The following is a 26,130-nucleotide window of genomic DNA, read 5'->3' on the forward strand; positions in this document are numbered from 1 at the left end:
ACTGATTTATTATTTTATTGCAACATTTGTCTTCCTCCAGTACTGATGAGCAAAATGTTGAATTTGACCGAAATAAAGAGGCGAACGAAACGCCACAGAGCATGACCGCTACAACAGGATAACCACAGATGTTGTAGACAAGAGTGGCTGGGTGGGTTGATGTGTAGGTGATGGCAACAGTGGAGTTAAGACAACTCTAGCATTAAAAAGAAATGTCTATACAGATCATTACAACAGTCATTCAGAGCTTAAGGGAGGTAACCCCAAACTTAGCCAAAAATGATTCTCCAAGAGTATGTTTGTCTATCTCTAGAACCACTCACTTCCAGCTTGTGCTGAAGTGATGTCACAAAAACCACATTCTCCCTCATTCTTTGCCGCCGTTCACCTCCATATGTCTCAATAATATGGAATGTTCATTTAAAATGCTAAAGGGAATGTCTTGGGAACTAAACTTTTATTTTTCAATATTTTTTCAGCATTTTGATTGTTTTTTTATTTTTTAAAGACAGTGATCCTGCACGCAACTCTTCATTTCACCGATTTAAGAGCGATGACATGTGTCATAGTTAATCAATCCCTATGAAATGTTAATAACGTCGTCAAAGTTGGAAGTGATAGCATTGTCGTCTGTAAAGAGGGGCAGGTTGTACATGTGCTTCACGGATGAATTGCATAAATGAAACAAACCTTCGACCCCTAAACACCTGCCCCCCCCTGACCAGAGGGGAAACGGAAACCCTATTAAATGATTGGTTGAAAGAAACAGGAAGCATAGCCTGATTGGCATAGGAGTTAAAACCACAGAGAAGGTGTGAAATAAACATAATAGCGGGAGCAAGGCTTTTATAATTTGCTGGAATGTACAGATCAAATCAGAAATGATCCTGGTTGTTGGCAAACTCATTTGAATGCGCTCACTGGCCATGAGGATAACCAAATCGAATAACAAGCTGCTCCCTGCAATTGGCTGAAGGAACGCTCCAGATAAAGCAAGCAGTCCTCTCATTGGCTGAAGGAAGAAACAGCTAAAGCTGTGATTGGCGGATAGAAAAAAAACAACAATTGGGCTAGGTTGGCATCAGTCTACTTTGTGGTTTGGTTAGATGGTTGGTCGATCAGTCAGGTAGGCATTTGCAAAGGGGAGGCTGTTACGAGTGCTGGCTGCCCCTCTATCCAGCAATCTCTGTACAAGTGGTGACTAGCTTCTTGCCATCCCAGACAGTCTTGAACTGCTCAGGAACAGGGATCTCAGTCTAAGAGAGACAAAGGAGAAAATGTTAGTTTATCATCAACATTTCCACATAACACGTATTACTACATTGTCATATAGTGCCACTAGACGCCCCAAATTCTCCCATAGATGTACTCACATATTCTCCGTCTTTACCAGGTACCAGCACGTTCATCTCTGAGCTCTTGGCGCTGACGATCTCACACTCCAGCGAATCTTTGCTCAGGTACACGTGGCAACCGTCAGTCTTGTTGATGGAGATGGTGGGCACCTTGCCCAAGACCTGAACACACCATATAGGGTTAAAGCTGCAATGTGTCATTTTTTGGGCAACCCAACCAAATTCACAAAGAAATGTGAGTTATAGATATGTCATTCTCATTGAAAGAGTCCAAGAAGCCGTATATCTGCTCCATGTATGCAATTTCTATGCTTCCCGTTAAGTTATATTTTTGTGTCTTATACTTTCGGTTTTGTACACCAGCGGTTTAGATGGTACAATGATTCTTTGCACTAAAGTTCCTTGTTTCGTCACAAACTGAAATCAGAATTTTAGCAACCAGGAAATGGCAGAGCGATGTCTGCATAGTGCATCTTTAAGAGTGAATCAACTATGATTAAATAATCTCTGTTGGGTACTGTGCATAGATAAAACAGCCACAACAGTTTGGAAAACATGCTAAGTAATCCGCAAAATGTCACGGCCACATAGTCGCATTGGAGACTTTTAATATGTAAATGGTCATGAGACAAAAGCTGATATGATCTTCTGTTGTCACCGTTGTGCGATATCGCCATGTCCATTGCCTTTGAATGACCAGGTCTTTTGACACAGTGTCCATTTCCGCATTAATCCATTTTAGAAATACACACCTGGACCTTGACGTCCCTGCAGTTGATAACCTCGATAATGCCCACAACATCGTCAAAGACCAGGCCCAGTTTCTTACAGTTGTCTGCAAGAAAGGAATCATATTAACAAATGCCCTTCGTTGACCTTTTAATTTGTTCACGCGCGGGCACAGGAACATGGGTCCGTTCTTACCTAAAGTGATGGAGTTTATCTTGCCCTTGATCTGCAGGGTGCTGTTGTTACACTTGAAGGCGTAGACCACCTGCTTCAGCTCTGTGTCGCTGATCACCAGGCCCTGGGCACCCTCCTGGTTCTCCTATAGGTCATCACACAGGCGGGAGAGCGGTTAGGAGTTAGGGAGAAAATATACTGGCTTGGGGCTGTCGTGATCAGTGCGTGCTAAACCTGTGCATTCAGTTGTCAGCGGCAAACCAACAGCCCACTTACCTGAAATACGCCCATCATGAGTTCACTGTAGTGGAAACTCTGCTTATATAGTAGATATTTTGATAGTACAAACATTTATAAACCACTGGGTTTACTATGACCCATATATAGCCTTTAAAATTGGGTGCATCAAGTAAACCACATGGAGTCATGCACACCACTGTTTAGAAATACTTCCATGTTGCATCTGTTGGGAAACACAGCTAAGTCCTTAAAGTAACTGTTCATCGTTTCCAGATGTATGAAATCAACAATCACTTATTAAAATATGAGTCAAATAGTCATCCAAACAATGGTAATTAAGTACGTTAGAAAGCACCTTTCGGTGTTGGAATGTGTGGGCGTACCCCAAAAACAGAACGGTATGGGCGTATAATGGTGATAAAAATATTAATGCGAGTAGACCGCTGATTGGCCAGCTCATCCTCTTCAGGAGGATGACATCATCCTTTATGAGGAAATAGCATTTTTTTTTTTTTAAAGGTTGGTTTCAAATATTAAAATAATTTTTTCTCCAATTCATGCTTTGGCCACCGATACAAGTATAGGATGAGTCAACAACATTATTTGGATATGAATTAACAAAATAAGAACTTTTTAAAAAAGTGAGATTTTCACTGGACAGTTACTTTAAGGGGCTGTGGAGAGAGAACATTGCCTAGAGGAACCTTTTTCCTATAGGAGGAACTGACTGTCAGAAGCAGATGTGGTGCACTGATGAAGCTCTCCAGGCCTGTTTGTCAGTCTATTTGTTTCTCTCTGGCTCCACCATCCATGCCCCCGCTGCTGAAGCTACACTACTTTTACAATCCAGCTCACCACTTTCCACTTTTTGCCGTCAAGCTCCAAAACGGGGGGCAGCTTGCGAGAGGCGGCGGCGACAGCCGGCTTGGCAGTAGTGAAGGGCTTGGGCCCTGTGCGCACTGGGCCGGTCTGAGTCCTCAAGTTGGGGTTCTTGTGAGTCATCTGGTCTTTGGGCACGTGCTTCAGGCCTTGGGACATAAAGTAATAAAGGTACGAGATGGGAGAACACAAATATTTACATTTTAGTCATTTACCTGATGCTATTATCAGAGTAACATACAGTAAGATGGGTGAGACATTTAATTTTTTTTTTTTTTTACCTTTATTTAACTAGGCAAGTCAGTTAAGAATAAATCCTTATTTTCAATGACTGCCTAGGAACGGTGGGTTAACTGCCTTGTTCAGGGGAAGAACGACTGATTTTTACCTTGTCAGCTCGGTGATTCGATCTTGCAACCTTTCTGTTACTAGTCCAACGTTCTAACCACTAGGCTACCCTGCCTCCCCACATGGTGGTATTGTGCTGGTAGACAAGGAGAAATGCCCTCCTGTACTCCCACGACTGCATGGCCAAACACGACTCCAACACCATAATTAAGTTTGCTGATGACAACAGTGGGAGGCCTGATCACCGACAACGATGAAACAGCCTATAAGGAAGTCAGAGACCTGGCAGTGTGGTACCAGGACAACCTCTCTCTCAATGTGAGCTGATCATGGACTACAGGAAAAGGAGGGCCGAACAGGCCCCCATTAACGTCAACGGGGCTGAAGTGGAGCGGGTCGAGAGTTTCAAGTTCCTTGGTGTCCAAATCACCAACAAACTATCATGGTCCAAACACATCAAGACAGTCATGAAGAGGGCACGACAACACCTTTTCCCCCCCTCAGGAGACTGAAAAGATTTGGCATGAGTCCCCAAATCCTCAAAAAGTTCTACAGCTGCACCATCGAGAGCATCCTGACCGGTTGCAGCACCGCCTGGTATGGCAACTGCTCGGCATCTGACTGTAAGGCGCTACAGAGGGTATTGCTTACGGCCCAGTACATCACTGGGGCCAAGCTTCCTGCCATCCAGGACCTATATAATAGGCGGTGTCAGAGGAAAGCCCATAAATTTGTCAGACACTTCAGTCACCCAAGTCAGACTGTTCTCTCTGCTACCGCAGGGCAAGCAGTACCGGAACACCAAGTCTAGGACCAAAAGGCTCCTTAACAGCTTCTACCCCCAAGCAATAAGACCTCTGAACAATTAATCAAATAGCTACCCGGATTATTTACATTGATCCCCCGCTTTGTTTTTACACTGCTGCTATAAGCTGTTTATTATCTATGCATAGTCACTTTATAAATTACCTCTACTAACTTGTACCCCCGCACATAGCCTCGTTATTGAGATAAGCTGTCATTGTAAATAGGAATTAGTTCTTAACTGACTTGCTTAGTTAAATAAAAAAAAGTTCTAAATATTACACCTGTTGTATTCAGCTCATCAAATCAAATTTACACAACAGGTGGCCCTGGATAATGAATCTAAGGGCTGGGGTCAATCTGCTTCTCACATTGTCTTTATCCTTTATTTAACCAAGTAAGTCACATTGAGATTGACATCTTTCTCAAGTTAACTCTGTATGTTTCAAAGTACTTCTTAATCAATTGAGCTTCTGATTCTTGAGAACTTTTGAGGATTCATTATTCGACACGTACCCTTGGTGACGTCAGCTCCCTTGTTGAGGGAAGCGAAGAGGGCGTTGCGGGTGTCTGGTTCCTGGTCTCCGCTGCCGCCAGACGACCCGCTGAGGTTCATGGGAGGGGGAGGAGGTCCGGGGGGAGGAGGACCGGCGCGGGGAGGAGGAGCTGCAGAGGCCGAGGCCACTGGACCCTGGGATGGATGAAACACACAGCACATTGGTCACACACATGCCTGGACATGGCCATTTCCTGGTTATACACATGCCTGGACATGGCCATTTCCTGGTTATACACACATGCCTGGACATGGCCATTTCCTGGTCACACACACATGCCTGGACATGGCCATTTCCTGGTCACACACACATGCCTGGACATGGCCATTTCCTGGTCACACACACATGCCTGGACATGGCCATTTCCTGGTTATACACACATGCCTGGACATGGCCATTTCCTGGTTATACACACATGCCTGGACATGGCCATTTCCTGGTTATACACACATGCCTAGACATGGTCATTTCCTGCTCGTAACAACTTGGTCTAATTCAATAAGGCACAATTGTTTGAATTGTGCAGATAGGAAAGGGCTGACGAGTAACAAACACATCGGTGGTTTTACCTTTGCCCTCTTATCGCACATAAATCCAAACACAACACATTTGACAACCGTGTGTGACGTTTAGTTCTGTGCTGATAGAACAGTCAAAACAGAGCCCAATCTGATGATTCCATATTCCACATGACAGATCTTCACGCATGTTCGATAAACACAATTAGAACGTTTCTAATCAGAAACGTTCCACTTTCCTAAATAAGCCCATGTCATTATTTTACTCCTATGGTAACGGTTAGGATCACCCCCAGCACTACGTCTGTTGAAGCCGATAAAGTGAATCCATCCTGTACTGACGTGAGGAGAGAGATAGTAAAGTTAAAGGACTTACACTCTTGCTCCAGGCCAGTCCGGTGGTATGGTTCTGTTTGATGTAGTTCTGCAGCTCAGTCCAGATAGACAGGTAGGCCTTCACCCAGTCCACATGCTTCTGATCCCTAAGGTGTGGGACACAAGGCAATTGAATTGAACACAACAAGAGGGAGACCAAAGGATGAAGAAAATATACAGTATCCAACTATGAGAGTGTGGAGCTTACATAGGGAACTTGGCAGTAAAAAAAATAAGTTAAAGGACAGACAGCAGAGTCCTTACTTCTCCTTGTAGTCCTTGAGAACCCGGTTGGTGTAGAACTGGGCAGCATCCTGCATCTCCTTCACATAGGGACCTGGCTTAGGAGCCTGGAAGAGCAAGCACATCATAAGAACATTGCAGGAGAGTTCCTCCTCTTCAAACAGAGCTTGTGTGGACACAGCTGGTGTGATGGCTTACAATGGGTTTTAATGTTGCTTCCACTGGCATGCCAAAGTCTAGGTTTGCCTTTGTTCATTATTCATCAGATTACAATGCAAAAGTTCTCATTAATATTCATTCATCAAAATGATAATTCCAGAGTTTTAACAATGATGCACTGTTGCTAGATGAACTTTGTTGAACATTTCACTGCCAAACAACCGTCTCAGACTTCTACAGAATGAAAGACGTGTTTGTTTCCGGCAATTACACACTGCCCCCCCACACACACACTGGTGGCGGTGGAAATGTCAAGCCCCTCCTCTCCCTTCCCTCACCATGGCGACCCAGCCGAGGGCAGGCACGCTCTCGCTGACAGCCGAGAGGTGGTTGAAGAGGGGCGAGGAGCGGTTCTGCTCGCGGAACGTCTGCACCTGCTGGATCACTTTGGAGACGGGGGCCAGGAGAGCAGTCAAGGATGCCTATAGAGGGAAAACAACCATGACTTAAATCATAACATCCTAGAGATACTAAGAAACAAATGTGTTTGTGCCTGATGACAAAATATATAATCTAAGTGTCAACCAGGGTGGAATAGCATGAGTAAAAAGGCAATTAATTACATGAGATAATGTGTGGCAAGAAACATTTAGGGAAACCATGCTATGGGATTGGAATTAGTTGACCCAATTGCTACACTGCTGATTCATTGCCAATACATCCGTTAATGAGACAATTACAGTATATCCACTGTTCAGTTGATCTAAATAATGACGTATTCTGCTGAAAACTCATGTTGAGGGTCAAGGGGATTGATGATGGATGAACCAACTCACATCAGAGGGTTTCTGGGAGCAGGAGGAGGTAACCAGGAGTTGTCTCTGACAGGAGAACGCCTGCTTCATCATGTCCGCCTGAGAGAGGCGGGGAGAAATTAGAAAAGATCCAGGTTTGGTTAATTGTATTGTACACATCCACTGATAAGCATGACAGGAGACGTGATGAGCATTCCTAACCAACTTTTCCCCTGTAGTGCAATTCAACTTACATGCTTCTGGACGTCGCCCCCTATCTGCTGGCTGAGGGCCATGTACTGGCCAACAGATCCGGTGATGATGCCATCATAGGCCTCCACGTACGCTGCCACAACTGCAAGGAATGGGTGGCAACATGGAGAAAAGTCAGATACCAACATTTTTGGGTTATGTTTGTTCCGCTTGTGAGTCATGTTTTAATTTCACCTCCATTTATGTAAGACAAAACAAACTATGACAACTGGTACTGTAAACCTTTCTTTAGCATTATTAGGACCTGGACTCGCAATTCCATCTCAGCCTTTCCATGATTTCTAGCATTCATGTTTGTGTGAAATGGGCTACAATACAGAAAACTCCAGGTTACCCCCAGAGCCGACAGCAGCGCCACCTCCATCACCCGACACGGCCTCCAGACGACCCACAGCCACCTCCAGCCGCTGCACCAGACTTGCCAACTCTGCCATTCCTGGGGAGAGACGACACATCAGCGGAGGGGGTTCAGTGGTCACTGCTTGTTTACTAACAAAGTATCACGAGCAGTCATTGACAGCAAGTGGGTTTGACTGCAGAATTAGTGATGGGGACATTCTTCCCCCCCCCCCATCATTTTGGCTGCTCATATAAAGTTTTGATTGCATTAGTAGGCCTACATGTCTCAGCACGTTAGCCTATATCTTGTCATTCCGTCAAGTCATACACTGTCTATTAAAACTAGTGCAATTTTGCCAATAAAATCTGTGATTGTAGCCATAGATACAACTGGACTGACAACAAAAAGAGGGAAGACAATTTTTTACTTTAACCCCACGTGTGGTAAAAAAAAAAAAGGAAAGAGGCCTGGAATGGGTTTGGGGGACATGTCAAGACCTGCTGAGTACAGGTATGCAGGTAATAAGACAGCCCTTCCCTCCCTGATATTCCCATTTCCCAATACCCGGCCCATATTACATCAAAGTAACCACTCATAACTACACAGGCTTAGCGCACACAGCTAAATCAATATATTCTCAACAACAGTCCTCTGTGTTGACAAAGTGGTAAGTGTTAGATCTCTACTGTTGTGAAATGCCCTTGCAAGAATGCACCCCCCCAGACCTAGAGGCTGACATTGCATAACAGAAACCAGATCCCCTGTTCATCTGAGTGAGTGTCAGGTACTGTCACCTGAGTGGAAACACAAAGACCTCACCCCATTACTGACAGTGGATCCATGTCGCTCTATTCTTCTGGGATAATCCCCTCAGCATTCACTTTCCCAGAGCAAAATGTTGCTTGTGACATAGGGCAGGGGTATGCTAAATGCCACCAAATGATTCTATGGCTTTTGATTTGGTTGGAGATTAACATTTCAGCCTCTAAATCAAGGTCTTGTTCATGTTTGAGAAATACATGCAGACCCACTTGTTTTATGGGGAGCAGATGACAATGGCAATAGGCAAACACCATGACATTAACTATTAAGAGAGACCGGTAATAATCAGCCATCTGGGTTTCCCATCCGGTTACTTGCTTGTCACTTTGCAAATGTTTGTGCTGCCAAGCCGGGCAGAGATGCAGTCTTCATTTTAGATGTCCATAACATTTTGCTGCATCAGAGACACTAACTCATGCTTTGGAAATATGTTAAGAAAAATGGTTAGCTCTACTATTAAGGTGCTAGGGGTCAAGCAGACAGGTCTGGAGGTCATTCATGATATATTATGTGTTTTTATGTATGCAGTCACAGCACACCATACCTATCCTTGACCTACATCTATGGGCTAGGCCTGTGCTTGGAAGACTGGGTCCACCAGCCCTTATATAGCCTGAGTTCAACTTTTATTTTACTTCCTTGTTGCCATGTCAGTGCCATGCCTCAACCAAGGCCTGCTCCTGTGGTTAAAGCAGGGTGGGTCAACTTTTGTTGCTTACATGGACAGTTAGAAAACAGTGCTTAAAGTGCACTTGGAAAGTAGGAAGAAGTCTTACTGCAAACTGCAGCTAAACATCTGTTTTCCAAAGGCTGTGCAGCCTCGGGGTCGCCAACAGCCCCGGGTAGAGCGCGGTTAAGGTGCGTTCAGACATAAAGGGAAAAGGCCCTTAGGCGCAGTCTGCTGTGTGTTCTAGTCTGGGATAAAAATAAATAATAGAAAACAGGTCATTTCTGATTTAGTAAGGAATAAGTAGGGCAAATATACCCCGGCGTCTTGCGCCTACCGGTATCCATAGCCAAACACAGTTTTTGGGATGCCCAATGTTCCATCTAGCCATCATGGCTAGGTAGCTAGCGAAGCACTACTAATCTTTACAAGCCGATGACAATGATATTGGGACTCGGCCGAGGTAGTTATCTATAGCTAGTAAGCAACAACGAAACAGCTGAGGTTAGTTGTGGCGTATTCATTATGCCGATTGTTGCAAAACGTTTCTTAAACGGAAGCAAACGAAACGGGGATGAACCTACCTGAATTTGTCCAATAGAAACTCTAGCTTTGTTTCGTTCGGTTCTTAAACTGTAACATGAACGGTTTATGTAATGAATAAACCCTTTTACATGAAAAAGGTTGGTTAGCAAAGTAAACAACTACCAGTTAACGATTTATTCAGACATAAGAGTCCCGAACTCGACCAAAATACTAATGGGCAAAAATACTCCCGTCCCTCTGTGTTTCGGCATTTCCTGTATTTTTTTTGCACACCCCTCCCTTGTTGCACTAGTCTGCAAAAATGAATCACTTCACATTTGGATTGAAATATTCAATGCATCAAAATATTGCAACCATGGAATAATGTCTTGTTATTTCAAATTGACATCAGCCAGCAATCTACCTTGCATCACGCTAAAACATAATTTCTGAATGATCAATGCAATGGAGTCGGAGGCGCATTATGACACGGACTAGTGTGCACTTCTAAGACAATTTAGGAGGAGTAAAATAAGGTAGCATATGCCCAAAGAGTTATAAACGTCATCCTTACCTGCTAACTTGGACAAGCAGCACTGATTAGGTATTTAATCACCGTCAATTGTCTATGGGAGAGTGCCGAACTAGCGAACTGACTGCTCTGCTTATTCTTCCTGTATGAGTGTAGCAGTTCCCAGCTGTCACCGCGCGGCGTTTCCGCCCTTATTCGCGCAACCATTCCTTTCCCTTATAAGGAGAAGAGAGTGAAGATAACTGAAAGACAACACAAAACATCTTTCCTTCCTCTTCTTCTGAACTAAACATTTCCTCCCACTTTCTGGTCTCAGTTGTAATTCACAACATCTGCCATTGTTCCAAACACTGTATGTCCCGATGCCCTATAACTGTGATACATTGCTCATTATATCATACTGTACATCAGCGTCTGGTTTGTAGGGTTGGCCTACTGATGTGACGTCCATACTCCGCTCTACCCCTCAGCCTCACCACAATTTGACTGTCAGCACAATTTGGGGCCAGTTTTGAGTACCTATATAATGGAGGTGATTCAGTCAACCACACTTGCTTGATTAATGCTCTTGCCAGTGAGACCTGAAGACTTGCGCTAGCTCCCTGGCCAGAAGCAATGCCTAGGCTTTATATCAGTGGGCTAACAGTCTTGTGGTGTACAGACAACCGAGTTCAAACCCAGACAGTCACATTGGTGCTGTGACCTGGATTCAGTCAGTTGATGCCACCAATTACAGGTAATTGTGAAGAGGAGACCTGCAGAGTGATGACCAACCTTGCCTTTAACCTGAAGAGGTCAGGTCTAAACTCAGAAGGCATTGAGATAATCAGCTTTGTTTTGAAATGTTTTTTATTGGCCAACAATCTTGTTGAACCCGGTTTCAAACCCAGTCAACCAGAAACACACATCCATCTTATAAATCCCCACTGCCCTTCTCAGCATAGGCTGCCATTAGTAATGGCCATCAAATATATTTATTCAGTGTCACAGCCAGTCACCTGATAGTGAAAGGATGCCATTAATGACCTTAATGAACTGATTTGCTTGGCGTTAGTATTTTCATGAGCGGCAAGCAATTGGTTAAATTTTTTTTGTTGCAAGTGGTGTGTGAAATAGTTAAACACAGTGTACCCCTAATTCTCGTCTGAACACGTCTCTGTTGAGTTGCTGTTTCAGATGAGGGGATCGCAACACACAACTGAAATAATGGCAGTGTTTGAGAGCATTAGCCAGTGGTGGAAAAAGTACCCAATTGTCATAGTTAAAGTATAGATACCTTAATAGAAAGTTACTTAAGTAAAAGTCAGCCAGTAAAATACTACTTGAGTAAGTATAAAAGTATTTGGTTTTAAATGTACTTAAGTATCAAAGTAAATGTAATTGCTAAAATATACTTAAAATTAAATGTATAAATCAATTAAAATTCCTTATATTAAGCAAAGCAGACAGCACCATTTTCTTGTTTTCAATGGATAGCCAGAGGCACACACTCCAACACTCAGACATTATTAAAAAAAAATTAATGTGTTTAGTGAGTCCGCCAGGCCAGATGCAGTAGGGATGACCATGTGTTCTCTTGAATAGTGCTTGAATTTGACAATTTTCCTGTCCCGCTAAGCAATCAAAATGTAACGAGTACTTTTGGGTGTCAGGGAAAATGTATGTATTCAAAAGTACATTATTTTCTTTAGGAATTTTTTTATTTTATTTAACTAGGCAAGTCAGAACAAGAACAACTTCTTAATTACAATGACGGCCTACCCCAGCCAAACCCGGACGACGCTGGGCCAATTGTGCGCCGTCCTATGGAACTCCCAATCACGGAGGATGTGACACAGCCTGACTGTAGCGAAGTAAAAGTTGTCAAAAATATAAATAGCAAAGTACAAATACCCCCCAAAACGACTTTTTACCCCACTGGCATTAGCGACTATGCAGACTGACTGGTCTACAAATCCCCTTGCATCCAAATAACTAATTGTAAATCCGTCCATCCATCCATTTAGTCAGTAATCAGACTGTGGCATTGATACTCTCAAGCACCAATGTTTGTTAGTCCGTCATTCAATCTCTGATGTGAGTTAGATTTAAACACATGCATGCTCTGGAATTTTGGCAGCTACTTAAATTATTTTTTAAATTCTCTCTAAACCTCTGGGTTGAATGTGTCAATGTGGAGTTCCTACATGCATAATCTCAGAGCAGAATTACTGTTTTACCTTAATTTGCCAAGAAATCCCTAGCCGTTTCCCGAACGTGGACCAGCCCCCTAGCAATTTGAGTTCTAGCTAATGAGCTTCAGCCTCTCACCATTTGAGTGACAGCTAGCAAAATGCAGCAGAGTGAGCAATGTTGTGGTGCACACATCTGCACGTGACAGTACATTTTCGGAGACCACTTTTAGCTAGTGAGCACTACTTTCAGAGCTACTGGCTAAAAAGTATACAAAAGTATTAGATCATCTCTATCTCATTACTGACTGGGTATTCAAAGCCGTTAAGTCAACACTTAGTGGTGAGGTGATTAAACAGACTTACACACTGCACCCGGTCTAGTCTATAGAGAGATCAAAGTCAAGCAGGCAGAATAACATTAAATGGAGACCATCATCATCTAAGATGGCTTTACCTCATCAATTAGTGTTATGGAGCACTAAAGGGAAACCACAGTCCGTAATGGTCAGCCATAAAAGAGAATGAAATCTGTAAGTGGCAACAGAATAGATAGCTGTGTAGTAGCGTATGCCATTACAGCAGCGTTTCCCAAACTCGATCCTCGGGACCCTAAACTGATTCAAAACAGCTGATTCAAATGATCAAAGCTTAAAGATTAGTTGATTATTTGAAATCAGCCGTGTAGCGCAAGGGCAAAAACCAAAACGTGCACCGAGTTTGGGGAAACCCCGCATTACAGTGTTTTCTCAAACGGGTCACAGTTGGTCTCTCCTGGGTCAGAGCGCTAAAGGCTTATTTAGACTTGTTGTGACGGGAATAAACAGGATATGTTCAGGGTAGGTCACAAGACTTTTGCAGATGTTTTAGGTTAGCCATAAACCTAAAATACTTTGGGAGTCTTGACAACAACAACAAAAAGTGGACAAATTAAAACATTTGATTTTAATTTACTGATAATCCAGTTTCATCAGGTCTGGTCACATATTGAGGGGAATCCTTCACAAAACAATATTGTTTTTAAACAACTTAATTAACACAGAATCCCTGTCTGCCTTCACAGTGGACTCCATGTCCCAGAATGAACGCTACCCATCTTTTATCAAATGTGCTGGACTAGTGCAACGGAGAAACAGCATGAGAGCTTATTTCACAGAGCGTTCCTCTGATTAGATGGGGGCTTTCCTCTGAAAAACATTCAACAACCAAAACAGTAGCTAAAGTCAGAATGAAGGGTCAGGTTCACAGTAACCTACATGCAAAGTGACAACACCATTCAAATTTGGAGGGAGGTACATGCTGGGCAATGGAGTCCCACTCCGAATCTACGGCTGAACTGAAGAAATTCCCAATCACTGTGTGGATCAGCACTTGTTCAGTTAGCAGCCTGTGAGAGCAGTGGAGATGCAGACATTGCCACGGTGAGCATGAAAAACTAAGTGCATCAGAATCAAAATAAATCGTTCAAAAGGAATCTTAAAAACAGACAAGATGTTAAGTGGTCTTCCAGACTCGAGCAGTCATCTGAGGTGAGTGAGTAGGAAGCGTTGCCCCTTTCTTCCCCATGTGTCATTGGTGTCATCTTCATCATCAACTCCCAGGAACACAGTCATAGGGGTTAGGGGCGTCAATGTTGTGTAGTCCAGTGTGTCATCCAGTGAATTCATACAGTATGAGGCATGGCTCTCGTAAAACAGCATTTCCCAGGATCCTCTGACTGACCAACATGGCTGGCAGTAGCAGTTTCGACTCAATGCTGGTTAAGTGTCAAACAAACACATAACCTTTTTCAGAAACAAGATGTTTTGGCAAAATGGCCAAAAGCACGCATATTCTGATTTTAGACACATTCGGGCACACACAACATGGATAACTCATGCAGACCTAACCACCATTCAAACATTAATACATATACATACGACTGCAGCCGTACCGTCTCATGCACAGATATCTAGAATTGTTTTCATCTAGACAAGTCACTTGTCAATCATATTGTAACATGTCTTAATGGAGTTGGCCAGCGTTGAGTTTTGCCTAACAGTACTTGGAAGTGTGTTGTGTCAAGCATCCTGGGAAGAGGTGTGTCTTAGAGAAACTGTGTGTGTGTGCGTGCGTGTGTGTGTGTGTGTGTGTGAGAGAGACGGGCTCAGTTTCCATGTGGTTCACATGACATTGGAATGGAGTAAAGTTCCTGCCTGAAGGGAACAGGATCATCTTGACTAGCAGTCTCCCGTTTTTTCCTTCTAGAAGTGAGGGGGGGTACATTCATGTCTCAGGGGTGAACAGCACTCAACCTGACATTCGTTACCCTATCAACTCCCCCATTTTTCCATTAAATGGAGTGTCCTTCTCAAAGGTTAAACCTCATCTCCATCTTGGCTCAGTGTGGGCGCAGGGACGTTTTAATACGGGTGTGTGTAGCTTGATCCCGTGTCCAACAGAGTACTCTCTCATTCTCCAGGATCCATGTGTCTTAAGTGTCCTATGGGTGGAGAGGTGCACGGTTTGTGTGGTGGAGAAGAGCGAGAGAGAAGGGGTGGTGAGGGTTTCCCCCACCCTCTGTCGCTATAGCTGCTCCTCTCTTTGCTTTTTACTCCTGGTGGGACCCTGGCCGTTTTTCAGGGTTCCGTTCTGGGGTCGGAGGAGGTGTCCTCGTTCCCGGTCCGTCCACGGGACCCCTCCCTGCCCGTCGTCACTGTCCAGGTCAGAGTCAGAGTGCATGAGGGCCGAGGAGGAGGGAGCGGGGGCTGGCTTCATTCTGCCTGGTGGGTGAGGGATTTGAGGTTTTCGACTTATTCAAAGACAATAGGGTACAGAGAGTAGGTAGTGTGTGTGTGTGTGTGTGTGTGTGTGTGTGTGTGTGTTACCAGCTCGGGGTGGGTGTAGCTCCAGGCTGTCCTGCTCTTCGCCATTAAGCATCTTATAGCGGCTTTTGCTCTTGTGGCGCACTTTACCCTTACGCCTGCTCAAAACACACAGTCCTGTCAGTCTGCTTATTACACATTACTGGAGGGACAATAAGTATGTTTAAATACAGAGTAGTACGCCATGCAATGTAAAAGAAGCAACATAATATTACTATGCAATATGTAAATCTCTTACCTGCGGTAACAACATACCATACCCCAGACAACGGTCGCGATGACAACCACAATCATGAAGGATGCTATGGTTACGTACAGCACACTCCATTCTGAAAGAGAGAGAGAAAATCAATAGAAGTCGCAGGTTGTCAGAATGAGAGAGCTTGAATTCCAGCACTAGATATTTCCACGACAACGCTCCCTACTGTGTGTTGAAGTAAAGTCGGGAGGTCACATGACTCCTCACAGTATCCTAATATACAATGTCATAATCTTCAATTCCATGAGCGTCCACTCTGCTCCTCACCACAGTTTCTTTCTTGGTCCCACAACTGTGCTTTGATAAAATTCTCCATCCAGAAGGGGTGGCAGACGCAGGTCCGTGTGAATGAGTCACAATCCCCGTGACTAGAGCAGTTCAGCTGGCAGACTGCAGGGGGAGAGAGACGTGAATTCCGTCAGGCCACAGGTTTTCCAGTGTCTTTCTTGACATCTTCTTGGTCAAAGACCACAAACCTATCCTAACTGTCTACTAATATTAGTCTCTCTCACCTGGAGAACAATACAACAACTAAAATATTAAACTTGGAAGTTAGAAAATAAGGAAAAGTCAAAAGAAACTAAATTGCCCATATACTATACATATCACAAATGTAAAAACAATACACTAAACAAATCATTTAAATCATAGAGCATGTTCAATTTCCCAGCAAACTCTAAGTGCTTTTTATGTAACTCAACTAAGCTTCAATTCATTAGTCCTAATACATTACTCCATTCATGTATTCCGTTTCTCTTCTCTCGTGTCTTAATACTCACTGACTGTGTCCACCCGCCGTGCCTTGAAGATGAGGAAGTCGTTCTTCTGTTTGCGTAGTTTGTTGCGCAGCCCCAGAGCCACACTGTGACCGGACAGAGGGGGGCGACCCGGACCCCCAGACACCAAGAACACCAGACGAGTACTGAGGAGAGGAATGGAGGCGAGAAGAAATTAACAGATTCGCTCAAGCTGAGGACAAAATCAATAGATTCACTCAACCAGCCTAATTATGACATTCTTAGTTATTCTAACTCTTGCCTCATGTTCATGCCATGTAAGTGTTGCAAAAATAAATGAAGTTACATTGTCCATACAACCCCAAATAGTGTTATCAACTGATTTAAATCAGAGTCAAATGGGCCGAAACAAAACATGCTAAAATATGATGTGCGTGTCAGAGAAAGTGTTTTCCTGTGTTCTTGCACTCACATTCGAATATAATAACTTATTGTGCCAATAAAGTTGAGTGAGTTGAATTGAAGAGACCGAATATAGTGGAAAGGAGCTGACCTGTGCTCGTTGAAGGCGCTGACCTCCCGTACGATGATGTCACTGTCGAGCACGCCCAGCAGCACGCCCACCTGCCTGAGCAGCATGTCTCTCTGGCGGTGGGACACCTGGGACACAGACACCTCCAGCACCAGCTCCACCAGGTCACGCTGCCACACGTCTGACAGGAGAGAGAGGGAGGAGGACAGATTAAGAGAAGAAGACATTGGGATAACAATAGTGTGTGTAGGAGCCATTTTTGCTGTGTGTGTGTGTTTATATATACACTGCTCAAAAAAATAAAGGGAACACTTAAACAACACAATGTAACTCCAAGTCAATCACACTTTTGTGAAATCAAACTGTCCACTTAGGAAGCAACACTGATTGACAATAAATATCACATGCTGTTGTGCAAATGGAATAGACAACAGGTTGAAATTATAGGCAATTAGCAAGATACCCCCAATAAAGGAGTGGTTCTGCAGGTGGTGACCACAGACCACTTCTCAGTTCCTATGCTTCCTGGCTGATGTTTTGGTCCCTTTTGAATGCTAGCGGTACTTTCACTCTAGTGGTAGCATGAGACGGAGTCTACAACCCACACAAGTGGCTCGGGTAGTGCAGCTCATCCAGGATGGCACATCAATGCGAGCTGTGGCAAGAAGGTTTGCTGTGTCTGTCAGCGTAGTGTCCAGAGCATGGAGGCGCTACCAGGAGACAGGCCAGTACATCAGGAGACGTGGAGGAAGCCGTAGGAGGGCAACAACCCAGCAGCAGGACCGCTACCTCCGCCTTTGTTCAAGGAGGAGCAGGAGGAGCACTGCCAGAGCCCTGCAAAATGACCTCCAGCAGGCCACAAATGTGCATGTGTCTGCTCAAACGGTCAGAAACAGACTCCATGAGGGTGGTATGAGGGCTCGACGTCCACAGGTGGGGGTTGTCCTTACAGCCCAACACCGTGCAGGACGTTTGGCATTTGCCAGAGAACACCAAGATTGGCAAATTCGCCACTGGCGCCCTGTGCTCTTCACAGATGAAAGCAGGTTCACACTGAGTACATGTGACAGACGTGACAGAGACTGGAGACACCGTGGAGAACGTTCTGCTGCCTGCAACATCCTTCAGCATGACCGGTTTGGCGGTGGGTCAGTCATGGTGTGGGGTGGCATTTCTTTGGGGGGCCGCACAGCCCTCCATGTGCTCGCCAGAGGTAGCCTGACTGCCATTAGGTACCGAGATGAGATCCTCAGACCCCTTGTGAGACCATATGCTGGTGTGGTTGGCCCTGGGTTCCTCCTAATGCAAGACAATGCTAGACCTCATGTGGCTGGAGTGTGTCAGCAGTTCCTGCAAGAGGAAGGCATTGATGCTATGGACTGGCCCGCCCGTTCCCCAGACCTGAATCCAATTGAGCACATCTGGGACATCATGTCTCGCTCCATCCACCAACGCCACGTTGCACCACAGACTGTCCAGGAGTTGGCGGATGCTTTAGTCCAGGTCTGGGAGGAGATCCCTCAGGAGACCATCCGCCACCTCATCAGGAGCATGCCCAGGCGTTGTAGGGAGGTCATACAGGCACGTGGAGGCCACACACACTACTGAGCCTCATTTTGACTTGTTTTAAGGACATTACATCAAAGTTGGATCAGCCTGTAGTGTGGTTTTCCACTTCAATTTTGAGTGTGACTCCAAATCCAGACCTCCATGGATTGATAAATTTGATTTCCATTGATCATTTGTGTGATTGTTGTCAGCACATTCAATCCCTTTATTTTTTTGAGCAGTGTGTGTGTGTGTGTGTGTGTGTGTGTGTGTGTGTGTGTGTGTGTGTATGTATGTATGTATGTATGTATGTATGTATGTATGTATGTATATATATATATATATATATATATATATATATATATATTGTGTGTGTGTGTGTGTGTGTGTGTGTGATCCAGTCTTAAATAGATTATTGCTCCTACTTCCTATAGATCTGAATGGATTGGATGTAAGGAATATGGTGGAAATATAACGCTATCGTACCAAAAAGCTAGCTGAAGCTATAGCCACAACCATTTGATTCTTTCAGACCTAGTGTCTAGGGGTTGATTTTGCACTGGGCATGTGTGTTTGTGTGTATGTAGACCATGAGGAGCCCACTGACCTGGTTTGACCTCTAAAGTCCCTCTGTCTGAGCTGCTCTGACCCTTGCTGTCTGTCACAGTCAAAGTGAAGCTGTACTTTCCCTCCACCAGGTTAGTGAGAAACAGCACTGCCTGGTGGTCAGAGTTGTTCAGTACATCCTGGAGGATGGAACAATTACATTACATTTACATTTAAGTCATTTAGCAGACGCTCTTATCCAGAGCGACTTACAAATTGGAAAGTTCATACATATTCATCCTGGTCCCCCCGTGGGAATTGAACCCTGGTCCCCCTGTGGGAATTGAACCCACAACCCTGGCGTTGCAAGCGCCATGCTCTACCAACTGAGCCACACGGGACCAATTAATTCTTCAGACAAGATGCATTTTATTTGCATGTGATCAATTACAATTATATTGTCTCGTGCTGATGACACATTTCTTAATTCAAAGTCTGATTAAGACAATGAATAATGTGATAATTGTAGAATGTATTTTCTAGCTGCATGCAATGGCCTACCTTACTGAAAAAACAAATGTAGAAAAACTGTTGTCTGAGCCGAACACATTCTTATTCCAAATATTTCCAAGTAGGTCATTGTATGCAACTATTATTAAGCAGAATGTTAATCATGAGAAATGCAAGAGTATGATAAGAATGCTTTTACTTAATACAACATGAAGAAGGAAATGCTTGCTAGATTGTATTTGTTTGTTTACTTACTATGGGTTCATTGTGCTTGCCTGCCACAGTTCACCTAATACTTCATCATATTTTCTGTAAATATTTCTGTTATTCGTTATAGCACTACGGAGTGGACTCGGTCGCTCACCCCTGCTGCAGGGCTACTGTCGTCACGGGTCCACAAGTAGCCGACTCCGCCCTTGTCGTCTGTGGAGTGGGAGCCATCCAGCGCTGCAGTCCGCAGGGGCAGAGAGATGGCCGGCCTGGACTGGACATGGGCTACTGGGGGCTGGTCCAACTCTGGTAGAGAGCAGACAAGACACATTTAAGGACATTGCAGTGCCAAAGAGTATTCTGAAATACTCTGTACGCGGTTTCCATGCACCTGGTAAAACTATAGGTGTGGGAGTTATACTTAGGTTATACTTTAAAGAGTACTGCCATTCAGCTCGACTTCAGTTGACAAAATATTTCAGTGCATCTCGCGTGAGACCATTACCTTGTCTAGCCTGTTTTTGAAAGCTTCATATAGTTCAGTCTCTGATACATTTCCTTGTAGGCAATTCTCTATTAATAACTGTGTTTGTCTGATAAAACTCATCTCAACACCCAGAAGAAAAAAGAAAAAAAGAGACTAAGGAAAACCTTACTCTTACGAAATCAGAAAAACGAATTTAAACAAAAACACAGAACAAATAAAACACACACACAGAGGACAGTTACCCTCTCGGACGATGACTGTGACCGTGTCGGTGCTCGCCAGATCCCTCTCGTCCGTCACGGTCAGGCTGAACTCGTACTCGCCCACCTGCAGCCCCGTCACCGTGGCAACGGCGCCGTCGGCGTTCTCGATCTTCACTCCGTCCGGGCCCCTGAGAGGAGAGAGACGACCGTCACAGAGTCAGACAGGTGGAGAAACAGCAGCTCCACTGTCACCACAGAGCGCTGAACTGCGCCATATAACATGAGAGGTGGAAGAGAAGAGGGCTCCAAAGTGTCATCTCCACTCACCATACTGCCTCTGGTAGTTGAACTAAGTGTTACTCAGGCACAGAGAACAGGGAGTGTGTAATTTGCCAAAGTGTGTGGTGTGTGTGTGTGTATTTGGGAGTGTGTGCATACGTGTGTGAATACTGACTTGCTCTGTTTCCAGTGGTAGGTGGAGATATTCTGGTCGTCCGTGCTCTTGCTGCCGTCCAAAGTGGTGCGGTCCACAGGTAGGGTCAGCTCCTTCTCTGGACCGGCGTCTGCTACTGGGGGCTTATTGTTCTCTGAGGAGGATGGAACACAAGCAGGCTCGGGAAAACGTAGACTTTGGTGACACGAGGACAATATCCGTATATAACTGTATTTTCATTTACAGAATCGTGCCAGTCGTTTGTCTCTGTTCATCAAGGTTAAACCAACATCCATTCAGATATGTTATATAATAGCAATGAATGAGAGACAATGTGTGGCTTATTTCTTGGAAATCAGGCATGATATTCAAGCAATTACCACTGCAGTGGTGTTGACATTAGCCATAGATACACATGACTATATGCTGCTGATTTACCTGGCTGGACGATAACAGTGACCTGTGCCGTGTCCTGCTGTCCGGCTGTGTCTGTGACAGTGAGCTGGAAGGTGTAGTCTCCTTCCTGCATGGCAGATAGCTGCAGAGTGGGAGTCCGCACGCCCTATAAGGCGAAGAAAAGAACTGTCAAGATGGGAGAGAAGAATTTCCCTTTTCTTGTTGGTGTCGAAATTAAGAATTTCCATTTTAAAAATACAAAAAAAGACAATAATGGGGAAGCTTTATTTTCAGGAAAAAACCCACCTCGAATCCCCATGATTGCTAGGTAAGACCAGTGCATGATCCCCGACATGGCTACCCCTGGTGCTCCTCTCTCACCTGCATCTCCACCACCTTGCCCTTGCTCTCGGGGCTGAGCGACCACTCGTAGGCCAGCGGCTCGTGGTCGTCCGCGCTCTGGTTGCCGTGCAGTGTGACAGCGTTGCGCGGTAGCGTGATGACCTGGTTGGGCCCGGCGTTGGCCACCGGCCGGTAGTCCATGGCCTTGCTGACCGACAGCGTGGCCTGGGTGGAGCTCTGGGCCCCGTTTGAGTCCGTAACCGTCAGACTGAAGGGGAGAGAATAGGGGGGAAAGTTTGTGATAGACAAATTCCTAACGTCCTTGCTTTTGTCTAAGACCTAGCCTTCACCTATGGCTGAAATGGGGAGAGGGTGAGGGGCAAATGCTTGTGAAATGGTATGAGGAAAACAGCTGAACAAAGAGATAGACGGGGAATACAAGGAGAATACAAAATGGCCCATAAAAACAACAAGGTATATTTAATCAATATGGCCCGAGGGGGTGTGGTATACGGCCAATATACCACGGCAAAGGGCTGTTCTTACACGCAACGCGGATACAGCCCTTAGCCGTGGTATACTGGCCATATACCACCAAACCCAGAGGTGCCTTATTGCTATTATAAACTGGTTACCAACGTAATTACAGCAGTAACAAGAAATGTTGTGTCATACCCGGGGTATATGATCTGATATACCACGGCTGTCAGCCAATCAACATTCAGGGCTTGAACTACCCAGTTTATAAAAAGCATTATAAACTGGGTGGTTCGAGCCCTGAATGCGCCGCGTCGCGCCTAACAGCCCTTAGCCGTGGTATAGTGTCAAGAAAAAGTGTGTGAACCCTTTGGAATTACCTGGATTTCTGCATAAATTGGTCATAAAATTTGATCTGATCTTCAAAGTCACAACAATAGACAAACAGTGTGCTTAAACTAATAACACACAAATTATTGTATTTTTCTTGTCTATATTGAATACATCATTTAAATATTCACAGTGTAGGTTGGGGAAAGTATGTGAACCCCAAGGCTAATGACTTCTCCAAAAGCTAATCGGAGTCCGGAGTCAGCTGACCTGGAGTCGAATCAATGAAATGAGATTGGAGATGTTGCTTAGAGCTGTTGCCCTATAAAATTTTTTTAAAAAATTGTGTTTGCTATTCACAAGAAGCATTGCCTGATGTGAACCATGCCTCAACCAAAAGAGATCCCCAGAAGACCTCAGATTAAGAATTGTTGCCTTGCATAAAGCTGGAAAGGGTTACAATAGTATCTCTAAAAGTCAGTCCACGGTAAGACAAATTGTCTAGAAATGGAGAAATGTCAGCACTGTTGCTACTCTCCCTAGGAGTGGCCGTCCTGCAAAGATGACTGCAAGAGCACAGCGCAGAATACTCAATGAGGTTAAGAAGAATCCTAGACTGTCAGCTAAAGACTTACAGAAATATCTGGAAGATTCTAACATCTCAGTTGACGAGTCTATGATACGTAAAACACAAAACAAGAATGATGTTCATGGGAGGACACCACGGAAGAAGCCACTGCTGTCCAAAAAAACATTGCTGCATGTCTGAAGTTCGCAAAAGAGCACATGGATGTTCCACAGCGCTACCCGCAAAATATTCTGTGGACAGATGAAACAGTTGAGTTGTTTGGAAGGAACACACAACACTATGTGTGGAGAAAAAAAAGGCACAGCACACCAACATCAAAACCTCATCCCAACTGTAAACTATGGTGGAGGGAGGATCATGGTTTGTGGATGCTTTGCTGTCTCAGGGCCTGGACAGTTGCTATCATCGATAGAAAAATGAATTCCCAAGTTTATCAAGACATTTTACAGGAGAATGTTAGGCGATCTGTCTGCCAATTGAAGCTCAACAGAAGTTGGGTGATGCAACAGGACAACAACCCAAAAGACAGAAGTAAATCAACAACAGAATGGCTTCAACAGAAGAAAATACACCTTCTGGAGTGGCCCAGTCAGTCCTGACCTCAACCTGATTGAGATGCTGTGGCAGGACCTCAAGAGAACGGTTCACACCAGACATCCCAACAATATCGTGGAACTGAAACAGTTTTGTAAAGAGGAACGGTCCAAAATTCCTCCTGACCGTTGCGCAGGTCTGATCCGCAACTACAGAAAACGTTTGGTTGAGGTTATTGTTGCCAAAGGAGGGTCAACCAGTTATTAAATCCAAGGGTTCACATACTTCTTCCACCCTGCACTGTGAATGTTTACACAGTGTGTTCAATAAAGACATGAAAAAGTATAATTGTTGGAGTGTTATTAGATTAAGCAGCCTGTGTTTGTCTATTGTTGTGACTTAGATGAAGATCAGATCAAATTTTATGACCAATTTATGCAGAAATCCAGGTAGTTCTAAAGGGTACACATACATTATCTTGCCACTGTATATTGACCATATACCACACCCCCCCGTCTTTTATTGCTGAAATATGTAGAGAAAATACAAGACCGTGCATGCCCATGGAGAAGACAAAGTTACAGCGCCGGGAGGTGTACAAAGGTAATGAAAGTGTAGGCACTAGGTACTAGGTAGAGAAACTACAACGCGCCACATACCCATTGAGAAGACAAGGGAACAGTACCTGAATGTGTAGTTCCCTGGGACTAGGCCGGTGAGGGTGAGGATTTGGGTGTCTGCAGAGACCTTCTCCTCCCTCAGCGGGCCCTTCACCTCCTCCCAATGCCACGCCACCACCTTGTCATCGTCTGTGCTCTCTGAGGGGCCGAAACACAGGGAGAGGAGGAAGACAGGACAGGAAGAAGAGGGGGGAAAAGAACCGGTTAAAAACAAACAGTCCATAAATGTATAGGCCACCCTGCCTTTACTTTTGCCCGTCTCAACCCTGACTAGCAAAGTTTCTCTCCCCATTGTTTTATGGAAGAACTGCCCAGGGTGTTGACAGAGGGCCTTTGTGCCAAACCAAAGATAAACATCTAGCATTCTAGGGTAAATACCGGTTCTTGACATAAAACTGTCTAGCTACAATTTCAATGTATGGCAGTAGAGCTATAATCTAAATAAAGACACCCTTGACAAAATCGGGGGTTTTTTGTAAGCAAAGAACTAGACAAGATGCTACACAAAATCCCCTTTGACATCCACAGATGGTGCAATTCCAATTGATCTGATTTGATTGTGACCAACGAGCCAGGTGAACTCACGGCTGCCGTCGATCACCGTGGAGCTGGTTGGCAAGGAGATCTCCTGGAACTTAGGGGAAACCACAGCGACGGGCAGCTTGTTTATCCGCGGCTCTGTGAAGTGGAAGAGGTTAGCTAATTGGCTGAACGGTACATTTGGGTCGTGTTCATTAGGGCACGAGTAGCAAAACGAAAATGTGCATTTCTTATTGGACAACTCCAGGTAATCCATCCCTGTCTCAGTCTGCTATCTTCTGTTCGGTTCTAACGAACACGCCCCAGGTATGAGTCATTGTTGACATTTCAGTATAAGCCCATTAATGGGAAAGTCAAGGGAGGTGACCTTTAATATGTTACAGTTTACACAGGTTCCTACTAAAGAGAATATCAAACACAGTCAATACAAGTCATGTTAGTTTAACCCCCACCTGGTTTGACTGTTACGTTGACAAAGCCCTCTCCGTGTGCTCCGTCGCCGCCCACGGTCACCTCAAACTCATACAGTCCCACCGTCAGCTGAACACAAGAGCCAGAGAGAGGTTGAATTGGAGTGACTACAATAATAATTGTTTCTCATAGTTTTACAGTACTGTATAAATGGTTCTGGTCATAAATGTAATCTCAGTTAAGAGGCCTGAGTTTGAACAGAGAGAGAGAGAGATGAGAGAGATGAGAGAGGTAACGGTTGAACTAATTCAAGGAGCTGTACCTTGCTGAGTTTGAACAGAGAGAGAGAGAGAGAGATGAGAGGTAACGTTTGAACTAATTCAAAGAGCTGTACCTTGCTGAGTTTGAGTGTCTTGCTGTGTTTCCCCTCCATCTCTCCACTGTAGTCTTTGGGATGAGTTCTCAAGAGCCAGTCAAATACATAGTCGGTCCCTTTCGAGAAGTGAGAGAGAGATCAATCAAAGCCGAGGATGTAAGCTCTGACTAATGGCATGCGTGGATACAGAGCTCGCCTCAGTGCCAGTCTCTTTTCTTCGTTAGCTCACTCCTTTGTCGTTGTCATGCCAAATGAAACAGATGAGCTTATACAGAACTCGGGTGAGACGCGGACCACACGGGCTGTGTATAATACAGGTGTATGACACAGTAGAACTAAGTAATAACGCAGGTAGGTTGAGTAGTAGTACCTGGCTGGGGCGCTGGCACCACAAAGGCGTTGAGTTCCACCTCGTTGCGCGGCAGCGTGACCTCCACACTCTCGCCTGCCGACACCACCAATTCCCGCACTGTCGTGGAAACCACAGGGATTTGCATGGATTGAAACGGAGGGCGGAACACTGAAACAGAAGCTCATTCAAAGTGCAAACAGTAGACGTACATCTGCAGTGGGTGCCAGTTTATGATTGGCGAGTAGATGTTTGGTGCTACACGTTTCTTC

The 26,130-nt window shown here is 44.7% G+C and overlaps 2 protein-coding genes across 4 annotated transcripts in view; both read right to left on the reverse strand.

Annotated features, from left to right (window-relative positions):
* LOC129831318 (adenylyl cyclase-associated protein 1-like) lies at window positions 1-10,499 on the reverse strand. Of its 3 annotated transcripts, none has more exons than XM_055894618.1 (13): window positions 10,377-10,499; window positions 7,783-7,884; window positions 7,430-7,530; window positions 7,218-7,295; window positions 6,720-6,863; window positions 6,244-6,329; window positions 5,981-6,086; window positions 5,046-5,220; window positions 3,354-3,526; window positions 2,280-2,403; window positions 2,108-2,190; window positions 1,374-1,517; window positions 1-1,256 (listed from the first exon to the last, which is right to left on the reverse strand). In XM_055894618.1, exons 2-13 carry the CDS (start codon window positions 7,880-7,882, stop codon window positions 1,173-1,175), a joined length of 1,398 nt encoding a protein of 465 aa, XP_055750593.1. In that variant the 5' UTR covers window positions 7,883-7,884; window positions 10,377-10,499; the 3' UTR covers window positions 1-1,172. The 3 variants fall into 3 exon arrangements, with proteins under 3 accessions (XP_055750593.1, XP_055750594.1, XP_055750592.1); XM_055894619.1 differs by lacking the exon at window positions 10,377-10,499 and adding an exon at window positions 9,862-9,886; XM_055894617.1 differs by lacking the exon at window positions 10,377-10,499 and having other exon boundaries at window positions 7,783-7,918.
* Window positions 10,500-13,435: 2,936 nt separating this feature from the next.
* Window positions 13,436-26,130, reverse strand: part of LOC129831323 (dyslexia-associated protein KIAA0319-like protein) — a 30,252-nt gene continuing 17,557 nt past the window's right edge. The window contains exons 6-22 of the mRNA XM_055894626.1: window positions 25,880-25,978; window positions 25,528-25,625; window positions 25,175-25,262; window positions 24,768-24,860; window positions 24,188-24,320; window positions 21,612-21,840; window positions 21,273-21,396; window positions 20,856-20,988; window positions 20,441-20,589; window positions 19,866-20,017; window positions 19,053-19,191; window positions 16,919-17,078; window positions 16,408-16,550; window positions 15,896-16,018; window positions 15,608-15,698; window positions 15,373-15,467; window positions 13,436-15,267 (exon numbers count right to left, since the gene is read on the reverse strand). Of these exons, the coding sequence (XP_055750601.1) occupies window positions 15,071-15,267; window positions 15,373-15,467; window positions 15,608-15,698; window positions 15,896-16,018; window positions 16,408-16,550; window positions 16,919-17,078; window positions 19,053-19,191; window positions 19,866-20,017; window positions 20,441-20,589; window positions 20,856-20,988; window positions 21,273-21,396; window positions 21,612-21,840; window positions 24,188-24,320; window positions 24,768-24,860; window positions 25,175-25,262; window positions 25,528-25,625; window positions 25,880-25,978 (2,246 nt within the window). The 3' untranslated portion in view covers window positions 13,436-15,070. The remainder of the gene's footprint in view (window positions 15,268-15,372; window positions 15,468-15,607; window positions 15,699-15,895; window positions 16,019-16,407; window positions 16,551-16,918; window positions 17,079-19,052; window positions 19,192-19,865; window positions 20,018-20,440; window positions 20,590-20,855; window positions 20,989-21,272; window positions 21,397-21,611; window positions 21,841-24,187; window positions 24,321-24,767; window positions 24,861-25,174; window positions 25,263-25,527; window positions 25,626-25,879; window positions 25,979-26,130) is intronic.

The sequence above is a fragment of the Salvelinus fontinalis genome, chromosome 32, assembly GCF_029448725.1.
Source record: "Salvelinus fontinalis isolate EN_2023a chromosome 32, ASM2944872v1, whole genome shotgun sequence".
Classification (NCBI taxonomy): Eukaryota; Metazoa; Chordata; class Actinopteri; order Salmoniformes; family Salmonidae; genus Salvelinus; species Salvelinus fontinalis.

Coding starts and splice junctions, on each gene's coding strand:
- LOC129831318 (XM_055894617.1), bottom strand. CDS start 7,903: ATGTGTCGTCTCTCCCCAGGAATGGCAGAGTTGGCAAGTCTGGTGCAG. Junction 7,296..7,429: donor GGGGCGACGTCCAGAAGCAT/GTAAGTTGAATT, acceptor CGCCTCTCTCAG/GCGGACATGATGAAGCAGGC. Junction 6,330..6,719: donor CCCTCGGCTGGGTCGCCATG/GTGAGGGAAGGG, acceptor TTGCTCTTCCAG/GCTCCTAAGCCAGGTCCCTA.